This window comes from Euwallacea similis, chromosome 26 (genome assembly GCF_039881205.1).
Source record: "Euwallacea similis isolate ESF13 chromosome 26, ESF131.1, whole genome shotgun sequence".
Lineage (NCBI taxonomy): Eukaryota > Metazoa > Arthropoda > Insecta > Coleoptera > Curculionidae > Euwallacea > Euwallacea similis.
In genome coordinates this window covers 1,264,636-1,291,858 of record NC_089634.1, presented here as the reverse complement: position 1 = coordinate 1,291,858, position 27,223 = coordinate 1,264,636, and the positions used below count along the sequence as shown (strand labels likewise).

At 38.3% G+C, this 27,223-nt stretch overlaps 1 protein-coding gene across 13 annotated transcripts in view; it reads right to left on the bottom strand.

Annotated features, from left to right (window-relative positions):
- Positions 1-27,223, bottom strand: part of LOC136416982 (muscleblind-like protein 1) — a 125,315-nt gene that overhangs the window by 92,730 nt on the left and 5,362 nt on the right. For 10 of the 13 annotated variants that reach the window (XR_010752762.1, XM_066402437.1, XM_066402432.1 and 7 more), the window contains exon 2: positions 11,221-11,764. Coding sequence is in view for 11 of the 13 variants with exons in the window: in XM_066402437.1 (XP_066258534.1) it covers positions 11,221-11,397 (177 nt within the window). In the remaining 2 variants the exon portion in view is untranslated. Of the gene's footprint in view, positions 1-1,461; positions 1,597-11,220; positions 12,002-24,806; positions 25,120-27,223 lie in introns of those variants that run through there. The other 3 variants (XM_066402433.1, XM_066402434.1, XM_066402440.1) reach the window with 3 other exon arrangements.

Here is a 27,223-nt window from a genome sequence, read left to right as displayed (position 1 = left end):
GGACGTCGACGGAACGGATTATTTTAAGCCGTTTTAAAATTCAGCCCGAATGCGGGAAATGTTCCGGAAAATTTGAAAATATCCGCGTTTGATGAAGCTTTTCCTCGAGACCTATTCATATTGTTTCGTCTCCCACCCCAAAAAGGAAAAAAGACGAAGCAGATGCTGCCGGAACACACAAATTCTGGTTTTATGAACTAATTTAGTGCCCCCGGTGTTTCAGGTGGAGCAGCCTGCTTCGCCTCCAACAAAGGCTTACTGATAATGAGACTTCTGTAAACCGTTTTGCCTAATTTATTGACACCTTAAAGACTGGTTTTTGTAGTTCCAACTTCGCCCTCGTTCTTTCGGGACAAAACAGGGACGACTCGTCGATTATCCCGCCTGCAAACGTTGTCAAAGTGGCCTAGTTTACAAGGCAGTAAAAATGCAAGAGAACGTTCTTTAAAACGAACTCGATTTGCGGGGAGTGAAAATGGTGTCTCCTACTCGATTGCCGGAGCCATTAAATCGACAATAACTTAAAGGGGAGTACAGATAACGACTTGAAAGTTAAAAAAGTGCAGAACGTGTTACGGTCCGGAATTAAGGAGCAAGAACAAAGAAAAACAGCGGGCCCGAGACGATATCAGACCGAATCCAGGTACGAGTTTTATTGCGAAGCCGGGGCTTAATGAAATCTGCAAATGCCAGATTAAATCGTATCCTTGGAAGAATAAACAGGCGAATATGTTGCAGCCGGATTTATGGCATCTAGGGGACGTGAGATTTTTCGCTTTTAAACGGATAAAATTGAAACTTTTCCTTCAATGAGAAGGAAAATTTATCTCCTCGCGCTCATCCACTCCGCTCGAGCACCATTTGAGGTTATAACTTTTAATAAAACCTTATTTACAAAAATATATTACTCGAGCCTGACTGCTCTCCTTTGCCGCGGTGATGCTCTTCATGGACCATTAAAAAATTCCCGACGCCCTATGAAATTGCCATTACGGGGCCGAATTACTTGCGAGGTCTTAAAGGGCGGATATTCGATTTTCCGGCATCGTCGGGAGAGAGAAGGAACAACGTAATTATTTTTTATTAGACGAATGACAGGGAGATAGAGCGGAGCTCATTATCGATTCCTTTTGGGGCGCGCATCAATTCCAACTTAGCAAATAGCGAAACGGGGCCTTCCATCAATGATTCTTTTCAAAAATGCTGATCGCGGCGCTATGTTATCTGCAGAATCTTCCATCACCGAGGCCCGGCGTAACTTGCGAAGAACGACTTTCAATGGGACGCAGTCTGAATACTGAATGAGACTTTCAGTTGCTGCACCAAAAGATATTCCTGCAAAATCCGGCCGACGTGGACCAGTTTTTTTAGTAGATTATGCGAAACTTTAAGAAATTACTTTCAAGTGCAAGAAATAGATGTTGCTTCGGTTGGATGAGCAAAATTAGTCAAGGTACTTACGACGAGGTAAAACGTTGCCCTTTCCGAAAGGACAAAAACGAGCCGGTTTACCAGCACAAAAAGACACAAAGCACAGTCGTAAACGTCATAAAGTTAATTAAGCGCAAAGCGACTTTTAAGCTCGGTCCGCTATAAATCAGGTCTCGCGAACTATGGAACGTCGCTGCCTTGTAGCTGATCCTAATCGCCTTACATATTACTAATTAAATTAACGGCAAACCAATTATGAACGCCAACGTTCTAATGCCGCACATACATATTATACAGGGTCTTCGGTTCATTCGAAGGAATGGAGTGCACGACGTACGTAATGAACAAACTGAGAAGTTTTCAATATCGCATCGATCCGGCCCTCGGGGATTGGGCTTCAAAGGAGATAAAGCGGAGGTTTCCCCGACAAACACTGATGGCAAAACGAATAAGCGGTTATTAAATTTTCAAGCAAACAGTTCATATCGGGCCATGGGGAAAAGCTTTGAATATTATTTACACACGCAAAGACGTATGTTATTTGAACTTGTGGGGATTTTCCACCCCCTGGACTTGAAGCTGACAGGGTGACGTATTGCCATTAAATGTAGAAGAAAAAAATCGTAGAAGGAATTAGGCAAAAGATAACAGATCTGAAATAACAGATAATAGTGCATATAATAGTGTTACGGGTGGCGTGCGGCCACCGCAAGTAAAAGACAGTGGCAAAAAAAGGGTTTATCGTGGGCGCTCGACCGAGTGATTTATTGCTTACTTTTATGTATGTCGAATATTCCAGTATGTTTGTTTATATTAATGTTTGCAGGTTCGTATGAAAATTGTAGATTCTTCTAGTCACAGGCACCTTGCCTATATAAGGAGAACCTTGTTAAAAGTGATTTGGTCTATGAGTAGCGCAATTATAAAAACGAAACGAAAACAGTGATTTATTAGTGAACTATTAGCTGGCGAATTGGAGTTGTGTTTACTTGTCGAGTTAATAAAGTGTTTACGTTGAAAGCGAGCACAGTGAAAGGATTCGAATTCACGAAGTCGCCACAATTAGTGTCAGTAGTGGGGGAAGAGATTTCCCGTGGGACATTTGAGGCTTTGTTTGCTTGTGCTGAATTGTAAATGAGTGCTTATCTGCCGGAGATTGCGCATTTTATGTCAGCGACTGGAAACCAGCGCAAAGCAATGAAGGGTCAACTTGCCGCGCTGCTTGCCCTTATGCAAGAGCAGAAGAAACATCATCAGGAGCAGAAGCTGTCCAAGAAGGAACAAGAGAGACATTTCCACGAGCTGAGAGCGAAACAGAACCTTCTAATTCATTAGTTTGTAATTTCCAGGATTTCTGAACCACTTACCTCAGATTCTACGTACAAACGATTATAAAGACACACGACTCTCGAAAATCTATGACCTAGTAGTAGATTGTGGCATGAAACCCCTCGTAGATATGACTCTCATACAAACGATCACAAATTTTAAAACGAATTATTTTCAAAAAGCGTTATCAACTCAAGCAATCGAAAAACATAAACACGTGAATCCGAAACGGGTCTTTCAGACATAATTTTCGCGGCCCGAAAAGGCTTTTTTGTCAATAGAGATTTTGAAGTACACGAGCACCTATAAACATTAATTCCCGCTAACGATGCACGAACAGAAAGGGAACAGTTTTTGTCCCTTTGTAATCTGGAAACGTGCTTATGAAAACAACGAAAATGGAAATTGGATTTGCGTATTTTGTTTTCCCTCATCCGGACTGCGCTGATGCGCAATATAAATTAGTCTTAAAACTGAATAATACAAGAAGGTAGAGTCGCAAGTTAAATCTCGTCTGGATGCAGGAGAAACTTTAAAGATCAACGTCTAAGCCGACGGGAAAACTGGCACGGCATGGCAGGAACACGGCAAACTGGCAAACAATCCGGATGAATTTCCGTTCCCATGCTGATTGCCGTACGCCAAGCGTACGTGTGGTTCTACAATTCCGCCGTTTTGGCCCAAGTTTTCCAGTTTCCGAGGCCAACTTTCCAGTTTCAACTAACGATGAGAGTTTCTTACTTACCTAGAATATCACGGATTATTAAATAACCGACGTCTATAGGGAACAACATTGTGACGTTCGCCTTGCGAGTTTTGGTCACATTTTCCAGGTAATGTTCCAGCAATTCGTACGGATAATGTGCTTTTGATTGAACATCGTGTTGAAGTAGTAAACTTGTAAACTGCTCTTTCTACTGCTAGTGTTTTCACATGCATTACATAATACTGAATGTGTATTGCGTCATATTAGGAATTTATATTTCACTTTGAAGGTACTTCAGAATGCGCTTATATTGATGACTTGTGTAAAATAAATGTCTGTTAAGACACCGATGAAGAATCTGTCTATCTATCTAGCTAATTAATTGAACATGTATAGTCCACCGGTCAAAGACATACCTTGACGTCTAGTAAGCAAAAACAAGCGATTTATTATCTGATCCTTCGCGGATGCACCGAGTTTTCCCTCTCAACCAGAGAATCGCCAAATTAACCGAGACAGTTTCCCCGGAAAGCGACTGACGTGCCCGGAAAATATCTCCATAAAACTAGCAACCAGGTTTCACTCACAGCCACTCTGCCGGATTAGTTTTCTTCGTGTTCTATTCTATGGCCGCCTTTAAATTTGCATTATTTCGCTCGGCCAGGACCGGAGTAGCTCTGAAGTAGAAAAGAAGACTAATTCATGGCTGATTGATTCGTCTTGTCGCAGTCGAAGTGTGTTAATACCGCAAATCTTCGCGCGGTTCCCGCGACTTAACGCGACTTGACGTCCTGGAAGCTCCAGATTCTGTCTGTAAGCCGTCTTTTCCAGAACAAAGCTCCCGTGTCGGGATGCTGTTCCCTAAGGCGCGTGTTTAATAATTTATTTGGGGCACATTTTCGCCGCTGCATTCGCCCTCTGCTGCGGAACAAGCAATGCGATTAGACGTTGCAATGGTTGTTGCCGAGTTGCCTGGAAAAATTCAATCGTTACACGTTCCTAAACGGGGCTGTTTCTATGTTAAGCAGCCGACTTGCTAAATCGATGTATGAATATAAAACCGGTGCAGTTTTCGCATATAGACTTCCTCTTTGTAATCCGTTCCAGAGGGGGTAAATAATAATTAGCCGAAACTAAGACGGTGCCCGGGGGCGACAGCGCCAAACAAAAAGTCGCCGGTGCCGTCACTGGCGACACAAAAGAGGGATGGAAAGCGACGCCTTGGGGTTTTCGCGAAAATAATATAAGGAACGAACACCGAATAAAACTGGAGATTAAAGCCGTATTCCTTCCAGTTGTTTAAAGACAAATAATGCCGTTCCCCGGGTTATTTTCCTTGCGTGTTTGGCATACAGGGGTTTAACCATAGTTAGGCATACAAAAAATACAATTTAAGCAGCAGAAGTTGCCCAACAGCCGAATAGCAATAAAAATTTTTAAATTAAGGTGGCTGTCAATCTTAACTCGCAAGAAACGTTACCTACTTAAGTCCGCACCCAAAATTCACTATGGTTGATAGGTTTAGTGAACGCGAATTTGGAAGTAATATGTTTTAGGCAAAACTGCCGATAAAATCTGAAGTCTATAGACCTGAGCTAGGTCAAGAAAAGTAGGCAGCCTCCCATTACGTAAGCCCACGCCTTATCGGTTATTGTAAACCGTTAACCTTAAAGATAAGTTATAAATAGCTTCATTAGACGAGTGCATAGTTACGAGGTAACAATGGCAAATTGTATATTTAAAATCCATTAGAAAGTCCATTACAGGCGAAGAGCGCCAACATCTGGTACACCGCTGAGTAATCGTTAACCCGAAATCGACTTAAGCCTACAGAGGAGCTTAACATCAAAATCGCCGAGTGAAATTCATAATCACTTCAGGTAAATGTCAAATGTGAATCGACTTTCGGTGCAATAGAACGAGACGAACCTTAAAAGTAAACACCAGCAAAAGTGAACGACCCAAGAACGAACATCTGCGATGATGGTGATGGTGAATCGGTCAAGGTTTGGTTTAGTCCACCCCTCTCGTGAAAAAAAAAAGATTAATGGCATGGATGGATTGGGTAACCTTAGAGTGGTTGATTGATAAATCCGAAAACTATCTAATATGGTTCCATAAAAGGAAGACATACCTCACCATCAGCTTTAACTAGATAATAAAGGTTTAGCCAAACGAAAAGAACTTGTATGAACCTAAACTGAATTTTGCGATTATTGTGAGGTGAGTTGTTCCAAATTTTCCTAACTAGATATCAACAATCTGCATGAGGAAACTTTATGGGTGTGAAGAAATAAAAATCTTCTTAATAATTTTCCAAAATTCTAATTATACAAAGACGATATTTTTCCTGTAAAATTCACCTTGGATATTTGCTTTACTACACTTTTGTTTATTTCCTAATTAAATTTTCAACTTTCAAGAATTATTGAAGAGATCGCTGGCTACGAAAAACAAAACAAAACAATGCATAATTATTGATTATCAAAAATTATAATCGCAAAAGTGTTTTATCAGCAGATTACCTCGCTTTTTTAAACACTTAAATATCTTAACTGTTTAAATTTCAGTTAAATGAAACTGAAATTCGCATTCAAATCGAAAACTACGCAGCAGTTGAAACTTGAAACGAATAGGACTACATCAAGTTTCATTTCTTCAGCAGACAGTTTTATCGAGAACTGTCTTGATTTGATGAGATTTCTCTAATGAAAGAGAGAATCGTAAATCTTGACATTTGGCATATGAAAAATTACCTCTATCTGGATAAAAATGCTTAAGACAAATTTGAAATGAGAAACACTTCATTACCAAACATTTGCAAGTTACTGTGTAGCTCAGCTTATATTAGCTTTAATAGTGTAATACCTTAAAATGGAATTCAGGTGATACTTTCCCGATGCGTAACTTACCTTCGTTCAATTCCTCATGTTCGTTTATAGCGCTAAAACTTTTTATTGAAGCAAAGATCGCGTTCAGATCAAATTCATCAGATCGTCAGATTTTGTTCCATCGTTGTTGTACCCAATAGGGGCTTCCTGAACAATTAATTGGTCTTTAAAATCTGATTTCTCATTAATATCATGAGACCACTACCGACTTTCTATATACTTATTCCTTTCTAACATCTGCCTAACGGTGGTGCGCCACGATATTTATCTTGGCAAATATCTCACTTTTTCAAACTCGACCAACCAATCATAAGATCTTATGACTATTTATAACATTCAATTAAATTTTTTATTTAAATTTTAATTCATCCAATTCTCCAGTGATGCAATAACTGATCAAGGCCATTTTCACTTTTTTTGTGCGAACACAATTTAAAGGTTTCCGGACGCTCGGTGTAATACATGTAAACCATATACAATCGATGAGGCCTTGGGTGCAGTTCTAAAGGTGAACAAACCCAGGTGTAATTTATGTTTATGTAAATTTTATCTCCAGTCTGGTCTTCGTTTGGTTTGTTGGCGAAACGCGGCTCATGTTTGTTTAATAACCACTCGGGCGCGTGAAATTCGTTACGCAATCGCTTAATCATTATCGACAAAATCCAATTAAATGATTGTCTCTGATGGCTACTGTTGTTGCTCAGTGACGTTAAGAATGGCGCTCTTTTAGGAAACCATTTTCCATATCGAAACTGTTAAAGTGCATCGAAATGCCGCCTCAGTCTTGCCATTGCCATTAAGCAGAAAAAGAAAACCCATGCTGAAATTTCGCCATTATTCCCTTACGACCTCACCGAGAGCCTTGCAATCGTTACCACGGCATAATAATCCTTTTCTCTGAAGGAATTTTATTGTTTCTGGCCGTTTTGTTCGATCGCCGTGGGGAGGAAGAGCTTTGTTCGTTACCCCTTTACTCGCCCCTAATCCCCCTATGGATTGGCAAATCAACTAAGACGGACAGTGTCCTTCGGAGCTAAACTCGTTCTTCGAGATTGATGAATAAAATTAGACCAATTTACGATTAGTCCGTCCAAACTTGGAGGTCTCGGCGATAAACTAAAGGAATAAAAGGAACATTGAGGCGTAGGAATCAGCTGATAAAACGAGGGGGCGAGAGTGAACCGGGCGATAAATACAGCCCTGAATATAGGTTAAACTCAATTTGTGCTGAGCGAGAGGTCTCGAAAGCGAAACAATGGAGGACTTCCTCGATTTAATTAAGTGCCACAGACCTGGGACGATTTTGACTGAATTATTTTGCCTATTAAATAGGCGAATCTAAAGCCAACTAGTTTTGTCCGTTCTCTATGACTAAAGCCGATTTCACTCCTGCAAGCCTATTAAGCCACGCCATTTTAACTTTTATCCAAAAAAACTTGGCGATATGGAAACCTTCTTATATCATGCAATAAATTCGTTTATTTTTATGATGATGGTTTTATTACTGCAGCTAAAAATAGGCTTTCACAGACCCTACTACAAAAATATAAAATAACTTATTGGCAATTTAAAGGAAAACTTGCCGATAACTTATCGTCGACTTCAATACAGCAAACACGGTCTAATCGCCCTCCGTAAACATCGCGACTCTTATCGTTTCCTAGCAAATTGTGTCACACATTTTTCGAAACCTTCTTCGATTAAATTCCTCTCAGGTTGGTCATTTAACACTTTTAGTCAAAAGTTGCTGGTGGTTAGACGGTGCAAGAAAAGCGATCGGTTCCGAGAACAATACACTGAGCGAACGTCTGGGGCCGATCCGCGATCGAATCGTAATTTAAACGATGAAGCAATTTAAAGTCGAACCTGTTTTTTGCCTTTTCTCCTTGCTTGGCAACAGATACGCTCGACTAAAGCGAGAATCGCCCTGAGAGTTTCAGACATCATCTGTGCATGTGTGTATGTGTCTAATTTGCTTGTCTCTTATGCCAGGCAAAAATCATCATTTGTATAGTCCAGGGAGAAACAACGGCTTGTTCATAGGCTGACAGCTTTGAAAGTCACATATACCGCAGCAATCCGACATTTTTATCGAGTATTAATGGCCATCAGTAATGACCCATATTCTCTTGAATGTAATCAGCTGTATACAATTTTTTTGACTCGACCATAATCAACACTTTATCAGCCTTAAAGATACTTTGGGCAAACTCTTGCTTTAAAAAATAAGTCGAAACGCTGGAGAAAATGTTTTGATTTTAATACATACAGTGCAAACATCTATTACTGCTGAATGATACATACTACAGAATAACCTCACAAAAGGAAAACTACCTACTGAGAGAAGTGTTAATTTTAAAATAACAAGGTTTTCACAACAACAAAAACCTTTCAATGAATACAATTATGTATTAAAGTTACTTCCCTCCCTTGTATAATCAGTATAATACAACTTTCCTCATTAAGATCGTTAATAAAGTCTGGCTAAGTCTGATGTTGTGGGGGTAACTTTTGTTTAAAGAATTTTAAAAATATAGAAAATTCTCTATGGAATACAGGTAAGCCTATCACAAATTAAATTTATTTTCTGATGTTTAAAACGAGTTTGGAAGCGCGAACTCTTAAAACGATTCATTTGGAAAAATTCAAAAGCCCTCAGAAAACCACAAAACTTCTTCACAGTTGCTTGATTCCACAAAAATTCAGACAAATACATTAAAAAAATGTAACTGTAAACACATTAGTAATTCTCTTCATAATCCATATGAAAATGGTATATCAACAAATACAGTCGATTTTCTGAAACTTACCACTGACAAATCTTAAGATTTATATTGTTCTTTTCTTAAATTTTTCAACGATATGCAATAGAAAATGAACATTCTGAACACAGTCACTCAGAAGAATCCAACGTCAGCCTATATTGAATTTAACAATGTAACGTAAATTTACTGTCAACTACGTTCGAAATTGCGATTTTGACTTACCACAGTTCTTGTTCGATATATTTAAAATGAGTTTTTTTTGTTTTTAATTTGTTTTGTATAACGCTGTCATTAGGTCAAATTGATTAAGGAAAAATTCAACCCCAGATGAATAATTATAAGATTCTTCGGATTCTCCAAATCTGCGCGTGCAGAAACGCAAGTGTAGAATAAGGACATTCAAAGATATGACCACCCTATATGATTTCCAACCAACATACGTTTCTCTATTACGTCACATATCCCTTACTTTGCCGCAATTTGGTTTTAACTTTTTTGACAAAGATCTCTTTGAAATCAGCGTTTATTCCCTTGGATTTGAATTGAAACGAAATCTAATTACCGACTCCCACCAACATTATTGAAAGTGGTCTTAAAATAATGTGAATAATAATTTATAATAATAATGAAAAATCGGCTTTCTTATGGAATTATTGTTGTCTCTATATTCCTAATAACGATAATTTCCAATATTCTCGACGGTCTGTCAAACGCTTAATATCAAAGAAAACGTGATCCACTAAATGCCTCATTACGTCTTTTTAAGGCGGTTCCATTGTCCCAAGTTTTCTCAGATCATCATTAATCTAAATAAAACCGACAATCAATCAATAACTTGAAATTCCTAGTGCTGTAAAATTTGCTTTGGGATGTTGAAGGATCTTATTAAGAAACTGAGAGTCTACAAAAGAAGCATTTCTTATCATTCATTCGTTTGATTATTTCGAATTAGAGAGCCTGAACTAACCAAATCCTTGAAATTCTATTTATTATATAGTTAAATTCGCATTTCACATTCTCAGACACTAAATAGTTACGTCAATGATATAGATGATGTGCCAAATACAGCAAGGTATTTGCGGCTTTTTCTAGTAGTAATTTCATAGATTATAAAACCAGATATATTAAGCCAAAAAAGCGCAGATGTTTAGTTTGTCAAATACAGGGTGTCGAATTTTTGCCATTTTACCTCTACCTAGAAAATCATCAACCTGTAGATTTATGCAATCGCTTGATTCATCTAGTGGTGATAACCCAAATATATATCTTTAGCGAAAATTTAAAACAAATATCTAAGGAACTGTAGGGAAGTTCTTGATGGAGTAAAGGACGGAGGTATCTAATACATTTCATTGTCCTCTCCTGCAAAAAAACTGAACAAGCTGCATACCTAAACTTAATACTCCACTTTCTTAGACCCCGAATTGATTAAGTTATATACATGCGCTTATATACCGACAGGTAACATACACGACAAACTACAAACGTCAGCGTAAAGGTAAGGTTAACTTAGCTACTAAAATATTGGTACAACTAGCGGTTACAACTGGAACTATTGATTGACGTAACGTAACGGTAACGTATTCTTTCCCCTAAGTACAAATTGCAACGAAAATATGCACAGCCCTTTGCCAATGTTGTAATTTCTATTTTTTGAAAAGATCCAATATATCTTCACGGGGAAAACCAGAAAATAGAATGTAAAATAAGTAAAATTATTATTTAATCAAATAACGATATCGTACCAATAATACAGAATAATAAATAATCGGATAAACAATAAATACTTGTATGTTTTCCATCAACAGTGTCAACCCGCAAATACTCAATTTTTGTTGGTGCGGCATAGTCGGTATTAACTTAAGTTACGTAAAAAACTGCATATTGCGCAACTTTGTATGACAAGTTTACCTTAGCAATAACATTAAGAGGGTTTATGAAAGTCATGGAGACTTTCATAAATCCTTAATTTAATTTAATTTTCTTGCGTTACATTAACGATACGTTAGGCGAATCTATAATTTCGGCTTAAGTGTTTCTAATTGCTCTGGAACGGTCCGACTTTCCAATGAATTTAGTACATGAAGGGGATTCTTACCTTAATGCTGTCGTAGCAGGCTGTGACGCGTCCATTTTGTACTTCGACGTTGGCGGGGGGATGTGCAAATTTGCATTCCGTGTCCGGTCTGGAACACTTCTGTCTCTGGAACTCCCTGCACACCTCCAATTGCAACCAGCGCGAGTCTTTGCCATTCAACAGGTTCACCATTGCCATCGTGCGCTGCTAGCGGTACTGCTAATTCGCAAAAAGGTACTACCACCGTTCGGGACTTTTTCCTCTGTTGAAACGCGTCTACGTCGCTTGGAAAACTCCTTTCACGTGCGTGTTAAAATTAACTATTAAGTCGAACTAGTATTATTGTCCATTTTTCGAGTGACGTTGCGGTGTACAGTACAGGTTTTGAGGAGGTTAACGCGAACTAAACTTAACGTAGCAACACAACAGCGACGTAGCTTAGTAGCGAACAGGCGAATAAGCGGAAGCGATTGTCACTTGTCGGAGGAGGTGGTTGGTTCGGTTCTAGCGCATGTTAAACTTCCTGGTGCTTGGTGGTGCCTTGGTTGGTGGTGATTTTTGACGTCTGCAAAACAAAAGCGAAGCGCAAATTAGACTATTGCGAGTCTCACTAAGTGATGAGGTCACTCGGTCGCGACTGTTCGGGCAACACTGCCAAAGTGTACCAAACGTCGCGACCGGCGACCGGCCCAGCACACGCGGGATGCTGCCTCATCCGACAATGTTGCCAGACCAACACGAGATATTATTGGACCACAAAAATTCTGCATGTAAACACAATTTGAAATATTTCGGCTGGATTATTAGAGAGAAATATAATAATAAACTTTGTGTATTAACATTTCAACTTTGCAAAGAAATGTATGATGGAGTGCAGCATTTGCAGATGACTTAAAGATTGCGATTGCACCAATCAAGTTATATCCCTCAAATGAGCTTATGGGCAAGGGAGTCTGCAGGTTCCTACGCAGCTTACACTGAACCTTCCCAATAGTTGTTTTATATGGAAACTATATCCAAAATACGTATAAAATCGCATGGCATCTGAAAATCACAATTGCCACATTTCTCTACTATATATTTTGTGCACCCGACAACGCAACGATCCGACAAGCAGTTTGATTGATCGCAGGGCCGAACTACGTCGAATGGAAGTTGAATTTATAAACCTATTAAAAATACATACACGATGGCATAGACAGGAGTTACTGCATCTACATATATAACTTCTGTATTTTTAAACCTGGAAGAATCCGATTAGAGCTTAAAAAAATCCCGAAAAATTGTAAAAACTCCAAGCACCGCCTGTTCATCGCTAAAAATCAGGTATATCATTATTAAGTAACAAGTGTAATTAGAGTAACATTTAATCACGATAAAGTTTCTGACGTCCATGATTCACAAATACTTAACATTTGGTTTATGAATTTCTCCCTCGAATATAACTCGTGCATCGAAAACTATCCATAAATTTTAAAACAAAATGCATTTCATATGCATCAGAAAAAAGGCATTCATGCACTACGTGCACACGTGCTTTTTTCGTCCCAAATTATATTCATGCATGTTCTCTAAAATTTCTCGATAATTTTCAATCCGCCTGTTATATTACACATGATTAAATTTTCAAATTGTGCGTCCGGCACCTCCATGCCATATTAGATATGTTCCAACAGAGAGGAAAACCGATTCCGGACCATCACAAACAGTAAGAAATATGCGTTGTATACCGGTCGGGATATATTTCATGCTATATTTTCTGCAATGTTTTTGATAAAAGAGAATTGATTTTCCTTCTTGTTGGAAGCGATCAATAAAGTCGAGCAACGTAGGGAAAGATAGAGATCATTAAATTCGTTAATAAAGTTTTTACCAATTTCACGTTATTTTAATGTTCCAGGCGCACGTCATTTATTCACCTTGCTGCTTTTAGGTCCAGCATTCTTTCGATAAAAATGTTGTAAGTAGTTAATTAGAAATAGCTAAACGGAAAGGCACAGTTTCAACAAGAAAAAAATTAACTCCCGATCATCGAAACCAGTGACGGAAATATAACAAAAAATATGTACAAGCAGATCCGATAGGTATAATGTTTCTGACGATTTGGAATCGGTTTTCCTCTGTTGAAACAGACCTAATATTGCATGGAGGTGACGGCCCACAACTTGAAAATTTAACCATGTGTAATATAACAGGTGCATGGAAATTATCGATCAATGTTAGGGCAATGTGCATGAATGTAATTTGAACACATACTGTACATACTTGGGACGTCTTCAAATTACAGTGCTCTAAGGGATTATTGCATTGTTACGTCACTGATACCGAGCGAGACTTTAAGTTAGTACGGACTCTAAACTTGGTTTATTGTCACAAATTATATAACAAATGTGACTAATAAATAGTATTAAGGTGCACTCTTTTCAATTTCATTGGTGCAAGTGCCTATAAAACATCAAATCACCCTTTTCAGTCTTCGCCAATTTAGCACAAGTTGCGACAACGTTATTAGTGCACTTGACAACCCAATAACAATTCTTTGCTTTACACTTTCACTTCGCTACATAAGTTACCTGGGTTACATGGGCCCTTTCTGCGTCACCCCGCGCATTGTACTAACCCGAGTTAACCTTGTAAAATGATTCATTCCTGAAAAATAAACCTGATAAATGTCAACAACACTCCATTCCTAGAATCGCGTTTACCAGACCCACGCACCCAACTACATGAGTAAAGTGTAAATTGTTGTGTCATTAAATTGGTACTACCATAAATTATAGCGACTATGACCTTGTTTCGGTATATTAGAAAAAGTCTTCGCTGTATTGGGTATATATGTAATTTATATATAAACATATATAATATATATTAATAAATATACAAATAAGGGTCTACGTCATGAATCCGAATCTTAAAAAACGTGGCAACCAGGCATATTATGGATCAGAAAAGGGTTAAGGGCGACGTCCATCTGGCCTTTAGACCGGTCATCGATGGGCGATTTGTGCTGCGGACCCTTTTAAACACATTATTATTATTATTATTGCTGATTCCTAAATAATGCATAAGATGCTGCGATTGTTTCGATCGAGGGGCGCATAATCATGGTCGGGTTTTTCGTATAAATTTGCGATCTGGGAAAGGGTTATCTGTGGGAAAATGTTAATTCGGCTTTGCGTTACTGCCCTTTCGAAGAATGATTATTTTCGTTCTACATGATGAGAACGGTATAATTGATGCTGAACTATGCGAGGAGCATAACATTTGGAGGAATAGCTACCGAAAAGGGGTTATTTGGTTATTAGAATCTCTGGTGAAGAACGAGTACAAATAAAAACTTTCTAAATGATGAAGTCACTTTTGAAAACGTCCATAAACTCGGACCTCGTTGTCGCAATCGCATATACAGCCAATTTAAAAAATTGCGCAACCTGCAAATTGTTTTTCGAGTGGAGGAGGAGGTTTCGTTTAATTTTTTCTGCCACCAACCTGATCAAGGAGTGATTAATCAAGAACCACCTGCTTGAGTGCACGACCCATAAGCGTTGATGTAATTTCGGCTTAAGTATCGTGGGCCGTGCCGCGGTCACGTTTCGGAAAAACAGCATTAACCGACCTAAATTCTTGTCTAAAAATATGACATTCGAATTTTCGTCAGTGCCGAGCTATGCACGCAGACGAGTCTTTCGTTCAGTTTCCAACGAAATTTCTTTACGCTAATAATAGCCGGAGTTTCTAGGCGGGCGTTTTGTGGAGCCCCTTTCCGAAGGATGCTAAAGCCGCATCCAGGCATTCGCTTCAATACACATACATGTTTATGCGAAGCGACTTTGATGACGTGACCATACATGTTCATCGCTTGACTGTTAACGAAGACGGTCACACGCTATAAATACAATAGTTATTCATCTGTGTGATTTATCTTAGCCTTCGACGATGATTATTCTAAATCTAAACTAAAGGGCCTGTTGTCCATTTGAAACACTCCCACGTCCCTATTTAGAAGCTATCAAACGGAATTTAAATACATAAGCGGCAGTAAAATTTGAGGAATTTATTCGGTGAGCCATAGGTTAATGAAGCGGGTCCCATGATCGTTCAAGACTCTACTCACGTCATGCCAAACAGGGCTGGCATAGCTCCATCTCAGTTACGCCAGAAATGTTTGTCGTTCTCTCTACGAGGGTTAAATGGCAATAGAAAAATATGTTACGAATTTTGGGGTTAATTAATCAGCAATAACAGCATTCCAACCCGCATACCTGGCGTCGTTAACCTAATGAAGACAAAATTGAATCGAAATAACGCTGCTGTGAGGTAACTGCTAATTAGTTAATTAGGCCCCATTTGCAGAGAACGCGCATTACTGATAGTTGGCTAGTTATACCAAGTTGCAAACATTCTTTGTGAGCAACAAAGGCAAGTAGTAGCACAAGGTACAATCAAAGTTTAAGGTTAGATCCCCTCTCCCACCCGGGGGGGCGCACATGGCGTTTACTGCCCACCGAGTCCGTCTACAAAATGCGACCAGCGGCGTGCAAGTTTCTCGGGGAGGCTTAATACCAATTAAAAATGCCTCTCTGTTTCCCAAAGACGCAGCCAGACGGAAGAGGAATTTAATACTGCAATATTTTATCCGTTACATTATGAAATTTTATGACTTGGCCCCCAAAGTGGCGAAACGAAACGAAAAGCGTCTCTTTGTAGTAATTAATTCAAAAATTCTCCGCTCCGAGGCGCTTTGACAGCATTACTTTTTAATGACATTGTTGACGCAACCCAAAGACAAGTCCCCTTCCTCGCGATTCTTGCCGAGTTTCGGCTTAATTGTTCGGCTTGACAGGCAAATTGCTTCGGGGATTGAAATGGGTTTTAACGCAAAAAATTCACCCAATGGCAAGGCCAAGATGTTCGATTTGGAAGGTTTTTCTGTTTCTGTTTTTTTTTGTTTTTTTTTCTGCTCTTCTTGTTTTCGCCTTCATGATGACGGATGTTCAGTTATAATATACTCATATATAACTGCCACAATATTAATTATCTAACAAAGTTGTTTTTATGGTTCCCTTTCGGATGATCGTCGCTTCGAATGACGGATGCACGGGATAAAAGTTGAAACTAGTGTGCCACGTGTATATCTATCATAATTCGAAATTACTGTGCAATTGCTTGAAGTGTAAAGGTAAATTCTGAAATGGTGAAAACACAAAATATTAAACATCAAGTTTAATATAAAAACATCGGATAAAAGTAAAAACTGTTTTAAAATTAAAAAAATTTAAAAAGCAGTGAATCTAAATAACGCTGTAGTTACATCAACCTTTACAAATCCCCACATAAATTTAAAAACTGCATCCACAAATGTAAATCCGTTGGATCTTAAGCTTTGATATGATAATTTTTCATTAAAACATGCCGTGAAGGCACTTTCTTATCGATATCCAGGATGTCAAGTTTTAAAGATTTTTTTTACTTCTTTAACTTTTTTACTTTACAGAATTCATAAAATTTGTACGGTGTCATTTTTTTAGGGTTCAACACTCTTTTACCATCGATCTAAACCCAGCAAAAATAACATATCGCGCTTTTTTACGGAGAGTTGTAAAATTTAATTTTGTATATTCCAGATTTTTGAACACCCTGTATATTATATATACCTGGTATATCTGATATTATATTTCTAGTTGAATATCAGTAGTGCCCCTGTCTTTAAGAATCTAGATTTTCAAACTAATCTCACAAACAATAATTAATTTACTATTATTTTCTTCCATCTGCATCATCATCATCAAGATTATTTCAGCCAAAATGGCTTAATTGTCATGTTTGGCTGCAGGAAGAAAGTAATACCGTTACCAAAAACGACAACTGTAAAAACTAAATTACGTAAATATAGATTTTTATCGTCAGTCTAATGGCGGTAAATATTTACTTTTACCTTTTATAATGCCGTAAATATTTGCGAATACTAAATTTAATAACGCCGGGTCCGGATAATGGAATCCGAGGTTTCAGGCGAGCCGGCAGGAACAGCAGGAACGTTGGCGTCCTTTTGTCTCCCGAATTTAGCCCATCAGGTCGGTTCAAATTAACAACGGTAATTATTTATTTAATCCCAGATTTATGTGGATAAAAACACTATTTGTATATTCTTTCGTGGCACACTGACCGTCACTTCATAATTGCAGGATTACCTCGGGTGCAGGACTGCAAATCCCAGTATAAATTCGTAAAGTCCACATAATTTTAAAGTTTCAACAATCGCTTTGTTATTCCAACAAAAGAGATTTCAGATATGATGTCGACAAGCGAACGGCTGTCGGGCCCTCTCCATTGTTTAATAAATTATCTAAAATTCGAATTGCAGCTTTTCTATACACAAAGTAGTCCGCTACTACTACTGCAACCTTCTGCTAATGCTAATCCCGACATGATTCAGGATTTGAGTACATTATCATCCATCCCAGAACCGACCTGCGTGGGGGTTTAACTTTCGAACATCAGCAACCCATTAAAAGTGGGTTTACATGTCTTGTAGTAAAATTTTTTGAAGGCTTAGATAAGTAAAGAATGGTCGCCCACCCAAGCAAGTAATTGAGGATTCTCCCATCCGATTCAGTATCAACTGATTTGCATTATTCCACGTGCAGGGTCATTAATTATAGCGACGTCATACAGCAAAGATGGCCTCGGCCCACGGTGACATTTTAAAATAAAAATTTAGCGCACCCGGTGTTGTGACGTGCATTTTCAGGCAGCCCTAAACTAATTATCGACGATGGCACAATGCACTGGCCGTCATCGAAATATTGATGAGAATTATTTAGGGAAAATTACCGTTTTGTGATATACATTAATGTCATGATTTGGGACCAAATATATATGGAAAAGTGTAAGAAATTCTGATGAAGGTTTACAAATTTCATATGGTTCAGACTGTCCTTGGAATCACACTACGTCAGTGGCTCTTACGCCGATTTGTAGTGCAAGGTTTTCTCTTTAAACATTGATATTTTCAAACTAATTCTAGAGCAAACAGTGAAGCGTGCGTGCGCAAACAGTGAAGCTATAAAAAAAAATAAAGCAACTTCAACAACACGGTTAGAATCATTCTACGCCAATGACATTCAGGCCAATTTGGTGAGCTCTATTAAGCAATATTAATTCAGGGTAATAGATTAAATACACGTACAATAAGACGCAGCAAATGTGGAGTGATCAGCCAACGAAAAAAATTAAGTTAATTCGTTTTGAGTTTTATTTTGAAACACGAACAAGTTGCGTCCGAATCAAGTTCGAACGAACTGCGAACTTCTTTATTCACAGGAATCACAATTCGATGTTCGTTCGATCCTCATTCGGTCAGTGAATAAGCACCTTAAGTGAAGAAGTGTAATCGAACGTATTCTTCTGCATGGATTCCTTTCGTTTCTCAGTATTCACACTGATCAATAAAAGGAACGAACATAGACGTTTGTTTATTTTTTCTCTAGAAGGTGTCGTGTATACAGTTTCAAAACTGTTAAACAGTTCTTTTTTCCATTCCAAAGATATCCATGACCTTTATACAAGTCAATTAGATGTAAAACTGGAGTATTAGTCCACTCCATAGTAAATAAGCGGCTCTTTTCAGGTTAGTCCAGGTTACATTTGAACCCTCGTAACTTTTGACGTCCATAAGAAACGCATTGATGTCACAATGACAACAATTTGTCATAAAAAATTGTCTTTCCGTAATGCACCATGCTCGGGTTCAGCTCAACCGCACTTAAGTGACAAGGGTCGGGTTTAAGTAAACTAAGCTCAAGTCACGATTCACATCTCGGTTTGATTGTTCTGGAAATTTCGCGTGATTTGAGTTACAAAGCGGCCACATACACTGAGAATCGAAATAATATCTGGATGTATCTTTGGCCGGGATTAATGTCCAAAACATGTCCGAATCAATCAATTATTAAACCTGTCGATAATTGAATCGGAACCACCTGTTTTGATTCACGGCCTCCAGCTTCGGCTTTACCGAATAAACGCGTAATATGATAAATGTAATCCCGAAATGGATCCAAAGGAGATTATCAGGCACGACCTTTCGGCCATTACGACCGAACCACTTCGTCATTCGGTCGTCAGCTCATTTATCCCCCCCGAGACCTGATCGATGGATGACAGTTCCTAAATAGGTTATTCTCTTCTATATGATTTTTTCGTATATTCGGTCGTGCGTGATGCGCACTGTAAACGGAGCATAACTCCTGTGCAAATGGTGCAACCCTATTGAATTATTCATTTTGCGCCACACTCATTCATTATTCACCATACGCGAATTTCCTAATTAACACAACTGCCAGATTTTTCGTTGTTAATGAAGGAAGTTTCAGGCCCGAATGCGTCTCTGTGCTTGGAATTCTTGGCCCAATGAACGGGATGTCATTCCAACATCGACTTAATACCCCGGACCAACTAAGCTATACGAGCTTTTAACTATCTTTTGATGGGGGCCCCATTACCTCTCGCAAATCTGTGCTACGCTTGCAAATTATTAACTTTATGTCGGTCAGGCCGAGGGGCTTACCGACTGCATTAAGGCCCTATTTGAAAAAAGTTGCTACTGGCAAATTGCAGATACCCTGAAAGCATAGAGCAAAGTTTGTCGAATTGCATGGGAGTGGCCGCAATTATTATTGCCGAGGCGAGAACGCAATATGGATTCTGTTCGGAGTAGCTCGGTTTGCGTCTAATTGTTTAATCAAGTAAACAGCGACGGCCGGCAATATAAACTTGCCAAAACTGGTTCACAAATTTGACCCTTTAGGCCCTCGGGGCGTTGATATTAAACTGCTTATGAAGATAAATATTATGCAACTACAAAATTGGTATAGGTCCAGGAATGTCCCCCTTAAATAATGTAATACGGACATACAAACAAGTGAAGAAGCAAATTGCTGGTATTACAAACACCATATTAATACAAAACCTATTAAACAATGCTAGTCACATACTTAACATTACCATAACTATACACCATAAACGACACAATGGAGAATGAAAACGTTATGGTCTTGTAAACCTCATCTGTCTGACACCATGACATCATCGCATTAATTCACATTTTTTTAAGCGGTTCAAAGCACTATTATTATTTGATAATCTGACAAAAAAAGACGTCTCTATATAGTATCGATTTCGCGGTGACATAGAGGTGTGTTGTGCCTGTTTGCACTTAATACCGTGTAAACACGCTCAATGTAAACAAAATTTCATTAAGAGCATTAAAGGGTGACGGTGGGGAGGGGGCGGTTTATCGTCCCATATATCAACAAAAGCCGCACCAAAACCGCCGGAATTATTTGATAAAAGTTGAGGTTATTACCGTATAGACAATCTAGGCCGGAAACTGCATGTTAAAGACCCGAAACCGCTGCTGAGTGAACGTTTGATGCGGAATTTGTAAAAGTGTAGACGCCATCTTAAATCGCCATTTAAGCTAGTAAAAAAACTGGGCGCCAATGAGATCATCATCACCATCATAGGCGAGTGAGCCCGAAAGTTTTAAGCAGCATTAAAAATAAACTTTGACTGGATTGTTTGACCTTAAGCAACCCAAACAATTCGCTAAATCAATTAGCAGATGTGCTGCTGCCGTTAGAGATCTAAATCGGATAAATAAACAACGTTTTTTTGAAAGCTATTATAAACATTGGTTGGGATACGTTTTTTTTCTATAGTGGCGATAGATGTGCGCTGCTCTTTTTTCTATCAAATGCACAAAGGATAAAAGAAAAACAAAAAGCCCGCACGAAGGTTTGACATTCAAGTAGAACAAGATTCAAAAAACAAACGACAATGAAGCTGAAACAAGCCTCTCCCAATAATATCTACTAATAAACTGAAAGTCAATAACGCATTGAGAAGTGAAAGGACTTAGGACATAAGTGGGTTATGAACATTTTTTTATGCTGCATAGGCTAACCCTAGGGCACGGCTTTGAAATGTTTCGAAAGGGCGAATTACTCTAAAATATAAAATATAATAATTTAAATATTTAGATTTTAATTGACTATTCAAAAGATTTATTGCGGTTTTGAGTCTAAATGGTGTCTAATAGTTTAGAAATCAAAAAGTACTACAGACTGGATTTTCGATTTGTTTGCATCCAAAGTGGATGAAAATTAATGACCATAGTCAAAACCAGTTTGTACGGAAATTATCAAATTAATAACTTTCACTAATAGAATCCCGTTCTTAATATTAAATAACGGGGACAATCTGTTTGTTAATGTAACAAATTATAGAAAAATTAGTGCAAATTCTAGGCAGAAGCATTATGAAGTATTGTATAATGCTGTCAAAATATATCTTAAATGTTTTAAGTTTAAATTCGATTCAGGAAGTCACAAAAGGCATTCAAAAATTTTAAAAAATGAACCAATATTTTGGCCTTTCACCATTTTGGCAGGAAGACACGTCGGATACTGGTAACACACACATCTTCAAATATTTTGTAGTTGTAATATTAAATATGATTTGCATTGTTCCCTATAAAACTTTTACTTTTCACATTTTAGTCTTTAGTCTCTGCTATACATCCAAATACCGATTACTAAGAAATAAATTATTACACTGGTTGACGATCAGACTACGTATTCGTCCCATAAATCAATAGGAATTCTACAGGGTGTCCGATAATTGGCAGGTTACTAAAATTAAACAGCGAAATCTTCAATCGAACTTTACATTCTATATATGATTATTAGTTTCAAAAGTTTTTAAATTTTATTTCACAGCTCCGTCAGTTTTTGCGGTTTTCAGTTCAAATTTTGTACGTATATTGAAATCAAATAAAAAAATTATGGAAGAAAAGAAAAGCAACGAGATTGATCCGGATTGTATCAAGTTTTCAAGTCTTAAAACTCTCTGAACTTAATTGATTTTTGCATTTAATGACGGGAAATTAGTTATTTCATGCCTTAATCACAATAATTATTACAATTTCCGACATATTGAAGTTCGCTAGTTTCTATTCAAAGGTCTTCGACTTTATTTTTTGAAAATAAGAAGCGTACTAATTGGATTTACAAGCAAGATCTGCACCCAGAAAATTTAGAAAATTCGGAAACTTGAACAATTAACGTATGCTACACCACTGATTTGAGTTATATTATGCAAGCATAAAGTATCCTTGATGATTACAGAAATTTGCAATTTTATTCCTTGAAAATCAGAGGTATATTAGCTGGATTTGCAAACTTTTGTAAGTGAATTTTTATATTTCCAAAGTTTGAGATTTTAGAAGATCATGAAGGTTGAACAACTCATGCTTTGAGTAGTAAATAAAGTTGTAACTATAGAAATTTACAATAATTACATTAGATTATTAATCCTATTTTAACATAATTTAATATGTAACTGGAAATGAAAATTTGAAGTCATGAAATATACCGTTGCTAATAACTGGAAAACGATCATAGACGCGGAAACCATGCAAAGGGACGAAAAACTTTCTAAATTGAACAGGGACTCCAAGGGTCGAAAAACACACGACTTGCGACAAAAAAGTTCGGGATAGTAAAAGGGATCAAGACCACCGTCAGCAAACAATTGCCGACACTCTACGAAAATTGGACCCATTTTTTGACCGGAAGGCCGCCATGTATTAGTGCCCCTATGACATTATTTTATCGTCAGAAATGTATCATGCGCTGGCGGTCGCAACCGGCGCATATAAGACATACGAAATCAAGGTGATGTCATTTCCTCCGATTTCGCCGTCTTTTTTGAAACTCATTTTGGTCGAGTGAATGTGTGGAGGGTTGAATGTTTTGAAGGTTTTACACAGAAAGACGGCATACTGTGAGTTTTCATGAGACAGTATCCTCTTAACAACTAACACAAGTATCACCTCAGTTTTCCATATTTCGGTTCATTAAAATTTCCAGAAAATATGTCAATATTTCGTTATTTTAAATCTGCAGAATAAAACATCTTTTTTGGGGAAATACTAAGCGGAAATAACACGTTAATAATTTTCCCTGCGGAATCAAATTGTCATAATGTAGTATTATTAAGGCCTTGTATTTTAAGTTTCGACGCACAGCAATGCTGCAGGCATTGTGAAACATTGAAAATGTTATAAATTTTATTGTTAATTATGTTACATTCCACAATTCAGTTAAATGAAACCACCGAGAACCAAATTCCTGATATTTAATGAATCATTACCTGGAAATGCTGTATTATACGGATCATGTATTGCCAGCCCCAGTGCCACCGATGCCTAATTACGGTGAATTTTGAAACGTGGCCTTATTTATGGCAAATTCAGAAATTACGAAAATTCGTAAATTTTGTGGAAATAGTGGGCAATTTGATCGGGCGAAACTGCAGTGGCTACGTTTGCCCACGATCTATCCCTCCGAGACATTCGCATACACTACACTCACAGTGGTGTGACATTTGGCGTCACACTAAATATAGGATGGCGATGACCATCTTCGTGATTTCTCAAAATCGGGTCAACGTTGGAAGCGTGAGATGCGTGCTTTGACTTTCAGCGTTTTTTTGGAATTATCGATATTTTTCACTCTCAACAATCGACAACTTCCTCGTCAAGTGTAAAGTTCTAACGACTTTCTGTACGGATGTCAAATTTATAACTCAAATCGACACTCAAGAATGCACAAATTTTTTTAAATCTCAACATGTTTTGTGGTTTTCCAAGTAGTCCTTCTGCCGCATAATTTGGCATCCTTGCCAAAATATTTGTGTGTTAATGACGATGATGTTCAACCATCAAAACATCCAGACATTGACAAATTGCTATCAATCAACAATGATTATTAGCTACTACTAGAGAACATCCCAAAACAATCTCTTAAATGGTTTTAAACAGAGAAACGTTACTTGATATGTCTGTTACAAGAAGCTTAGTAATGGCTCTCTCAGGGTAGGACTCGGTTGCAGGAGTTGTATAATCTTATAGTCGTTTTCTAAACTGTCGAAAACTTGTCAGAAACGAATACATTTCAAAAGAACTTAACGGAATGCACACGTTTTCCACTGTATACATGAGTTATCGTCCTGTTTTCCACTATAAAAGTTTTATTTATAAATTTCAGTCTATTTTCGAAATCGGAGCGGCCCACGCTCGTTGCCTGTTTAAACTTTCATGCCCCGCCTGATTAGTTTCAACTGTGCTGTTTTGTTGTAACAAAAATTAGGGAGCGATTTTGCAGATAAAATAACTCCATAGTTTGCGGTAAAGCGCATACATAATCGGGTGAAAAACGCTGAGCTTTCAGTTCGGAGAAATGAGTCAAAGCTGGAATTAACCGGCAAGGTCCACATAACCGACGACAAAAAACGGATTTACGATGCATGAAACGGATTGTTTGTATTGTGTTACAATTAAAACCTCCTTGCTTAACAAACATTCGGGCTTTATGTAACTTTTGCACGAAAGTGCTGACGTAAAAACTGGTGCGGTGTGAGAATTACTCAGCGAATCGCACCATTGACTTTTACGAGAAACGATACCTCGGGTTTTGTTACTTTGGATTTTTTGCGATTGCGAAAATTCTTATCAAATTACTTTGGGTCTGATGGAAACTCACATTAATAGCTGCGGCTGATAAATTCCGAAAAAAGCACCGGTGTCGGGGCAGCTTTAGCTTCTTGAGAAGGGGAAAGAAATGCCGGCACCGCGGTGTCGGGCCTTCTTCACGCGGTCAAGCACGAGCAGATGTCCGAAAACACGCCCACGCAATGTCGTGCGAAAGTTGTTTCGGAGACAGTCAAATTTTTTTAAATCCTTAACGAGAGAGTGGTCTGGTTATACTGTGTGCGCGCCTCGAAACAGACACAATGAATCTGAGAAAGCTTCGGCGGGCAAGCTAAGCGGTCAGGCGATAGCAAGGGACTGAAAACCGTCGAAAGTCGAGCGAAGCACGAGGCGGCGCAGAGACGGCAGGAGAAGGAAACGGGTGATGCGCGGGCGCGCACCCTCGTCGCCGCCGGGCCGCCTAATTACGTAAGGCGACGGCGGGGAGGCGCCGCCAACACGAAGACGCCGCGACACGCACTCACGGGGTTGTCCCCCCACGTCCGAGGGATGACACGACATTGAAAGACCTCCAGGTGACTCAGAGGAGAAGCCCCTTGGTCAGAGAAACCATCAGCTATCCCTTAGGGTATGAAATTATTCAGGGCTCATCTAAAAGTAATACATAATAGCAAAAGGGAGTAATTCCACCACACTGAAAATATTAGACCAAGTTCCACATTAAACGCTATTCAAACCTGACATCAAACTGAACGACGATACCTATCGAGGGCCATCCTAATAACTTAGGATGACATAATTATTACTTTTTTTTAGTTGTCAATCTCAAAACTGTCAAATATTCACGCGCCACCTGTCATCGAATTTCTTATTGTTTTTGTTTTGAGAGGTGCCAAAAGTTTGAGGGGTGCAAAAAACTAACCATCAGGTTCAGAAATCGATTGGTATTGGACTGTTGGCATGAACTGGTATGGAATAACTATATTTTTAAACTCAACGCGTACAATATTGAATATTAGCTTGGATGATAAGTCAAATAGCTCTGCAATCCAAAGGAAAATCCAGAACATCACCATTGTTGCACGTTAACACATTAGTAATATAATACATTAACATCATCCCCAGTGAACATTTCCCAGCGTAGATCCAAAAGCTGATTTCTGAATGATTAGTAATTGTCTTCAGACTATTAAAATCAATTAAAAAATCGATGAGTCTAATAGCACAAGTCTGCGGAGTAGAACGGTCATCACCGACAATGGATTCAAAATAAGGTGTCAAAACTGTCAAAACCAATCTAATATCTGGAATCTATGAACACCAACATTAACAGCATACCAATAATCGTGAATTTAAAAACATTTTTAAATGAATTTTTTTGTAACTAAAAATTTTGAATATTTAAAATTTTTCAAATTTTAAACAATTTGTTAATTAATTTTTGAAAATTTTCCAAGGTAGAAACTGCGAAAGAATGCTTTTTTACTTTATTTGCATTTTTCATATATATTATGCCACTGTGGCATGTAGAATCTGACAGTGTATTCAATTGTGCATCAGGGACCCTGACCGATTGTATAGCAGGCATTTATAAGAACATTATCGTTGATACTTTGAAACCCAACTGCTCGTAGATTTTTAGTTTGTTTGTTCAAAGTACATTGAAATTCCTTCGAAAATATTCCGGAAATAAACATATCTTTTGACCGTTTGCTAACAAACGTAGCTTGACCATGTGTGCGAAATTAGGCCTGTCCACATCTAAACGAGTGGCTCGCTTGCATTGTTAAATCGACATCGACAAGGCTTTATAGTAATAAGAAACGAATCCTTTGTAAGTCCGATCACAATGATCAAGCACAAGCCATCACCTTTTGAGCAAATCGCGGCCATCGCATTATAAACTGGCAGTAAATCTCATCGTCAAAAGGTCAGTCGCTAAAAAGACATTTGATTCTATCTATCTATTATATGAGAGAAGGTAAATCGGCATCGGTGCATTGGCGTAACTTTGTGGGAAAAACGATTTTCGTGCATGGCAAGACTGGAAAGTGATTCATCTCACGAAAAAATTCGACATGCCGATGGTTGACGGGAAAAACCGGTTCCTCTCGAAAAGATGTTGAATTATCGGCGACACTTTTGCGGCTACATTATCCTCCGCTTTTGCAATAAAAGCCTTTTAAATAAATGACCGTTTCGCTGGTCCTGACAACAATTTATGGTCGACGATTCCCGACATGTGTTAAAAATTAAATCCCCCCGTGTGCGTCGGATTAGGGTGATATGCTATGGAATAAATTTGGTAGCGATCGCTGTGTTAGTCAGCTACTTTATTAAACATCGCTTTTTTCCCGATTTGTCCCCCAACTTGCAACAATAATTAGCACACTTGATTTATAAGTGCGCGCTCACCTTAAATTGCCCGAATACTCGAGACGCAGCTGAGGCCGTTCAGAGCGTCCAGAC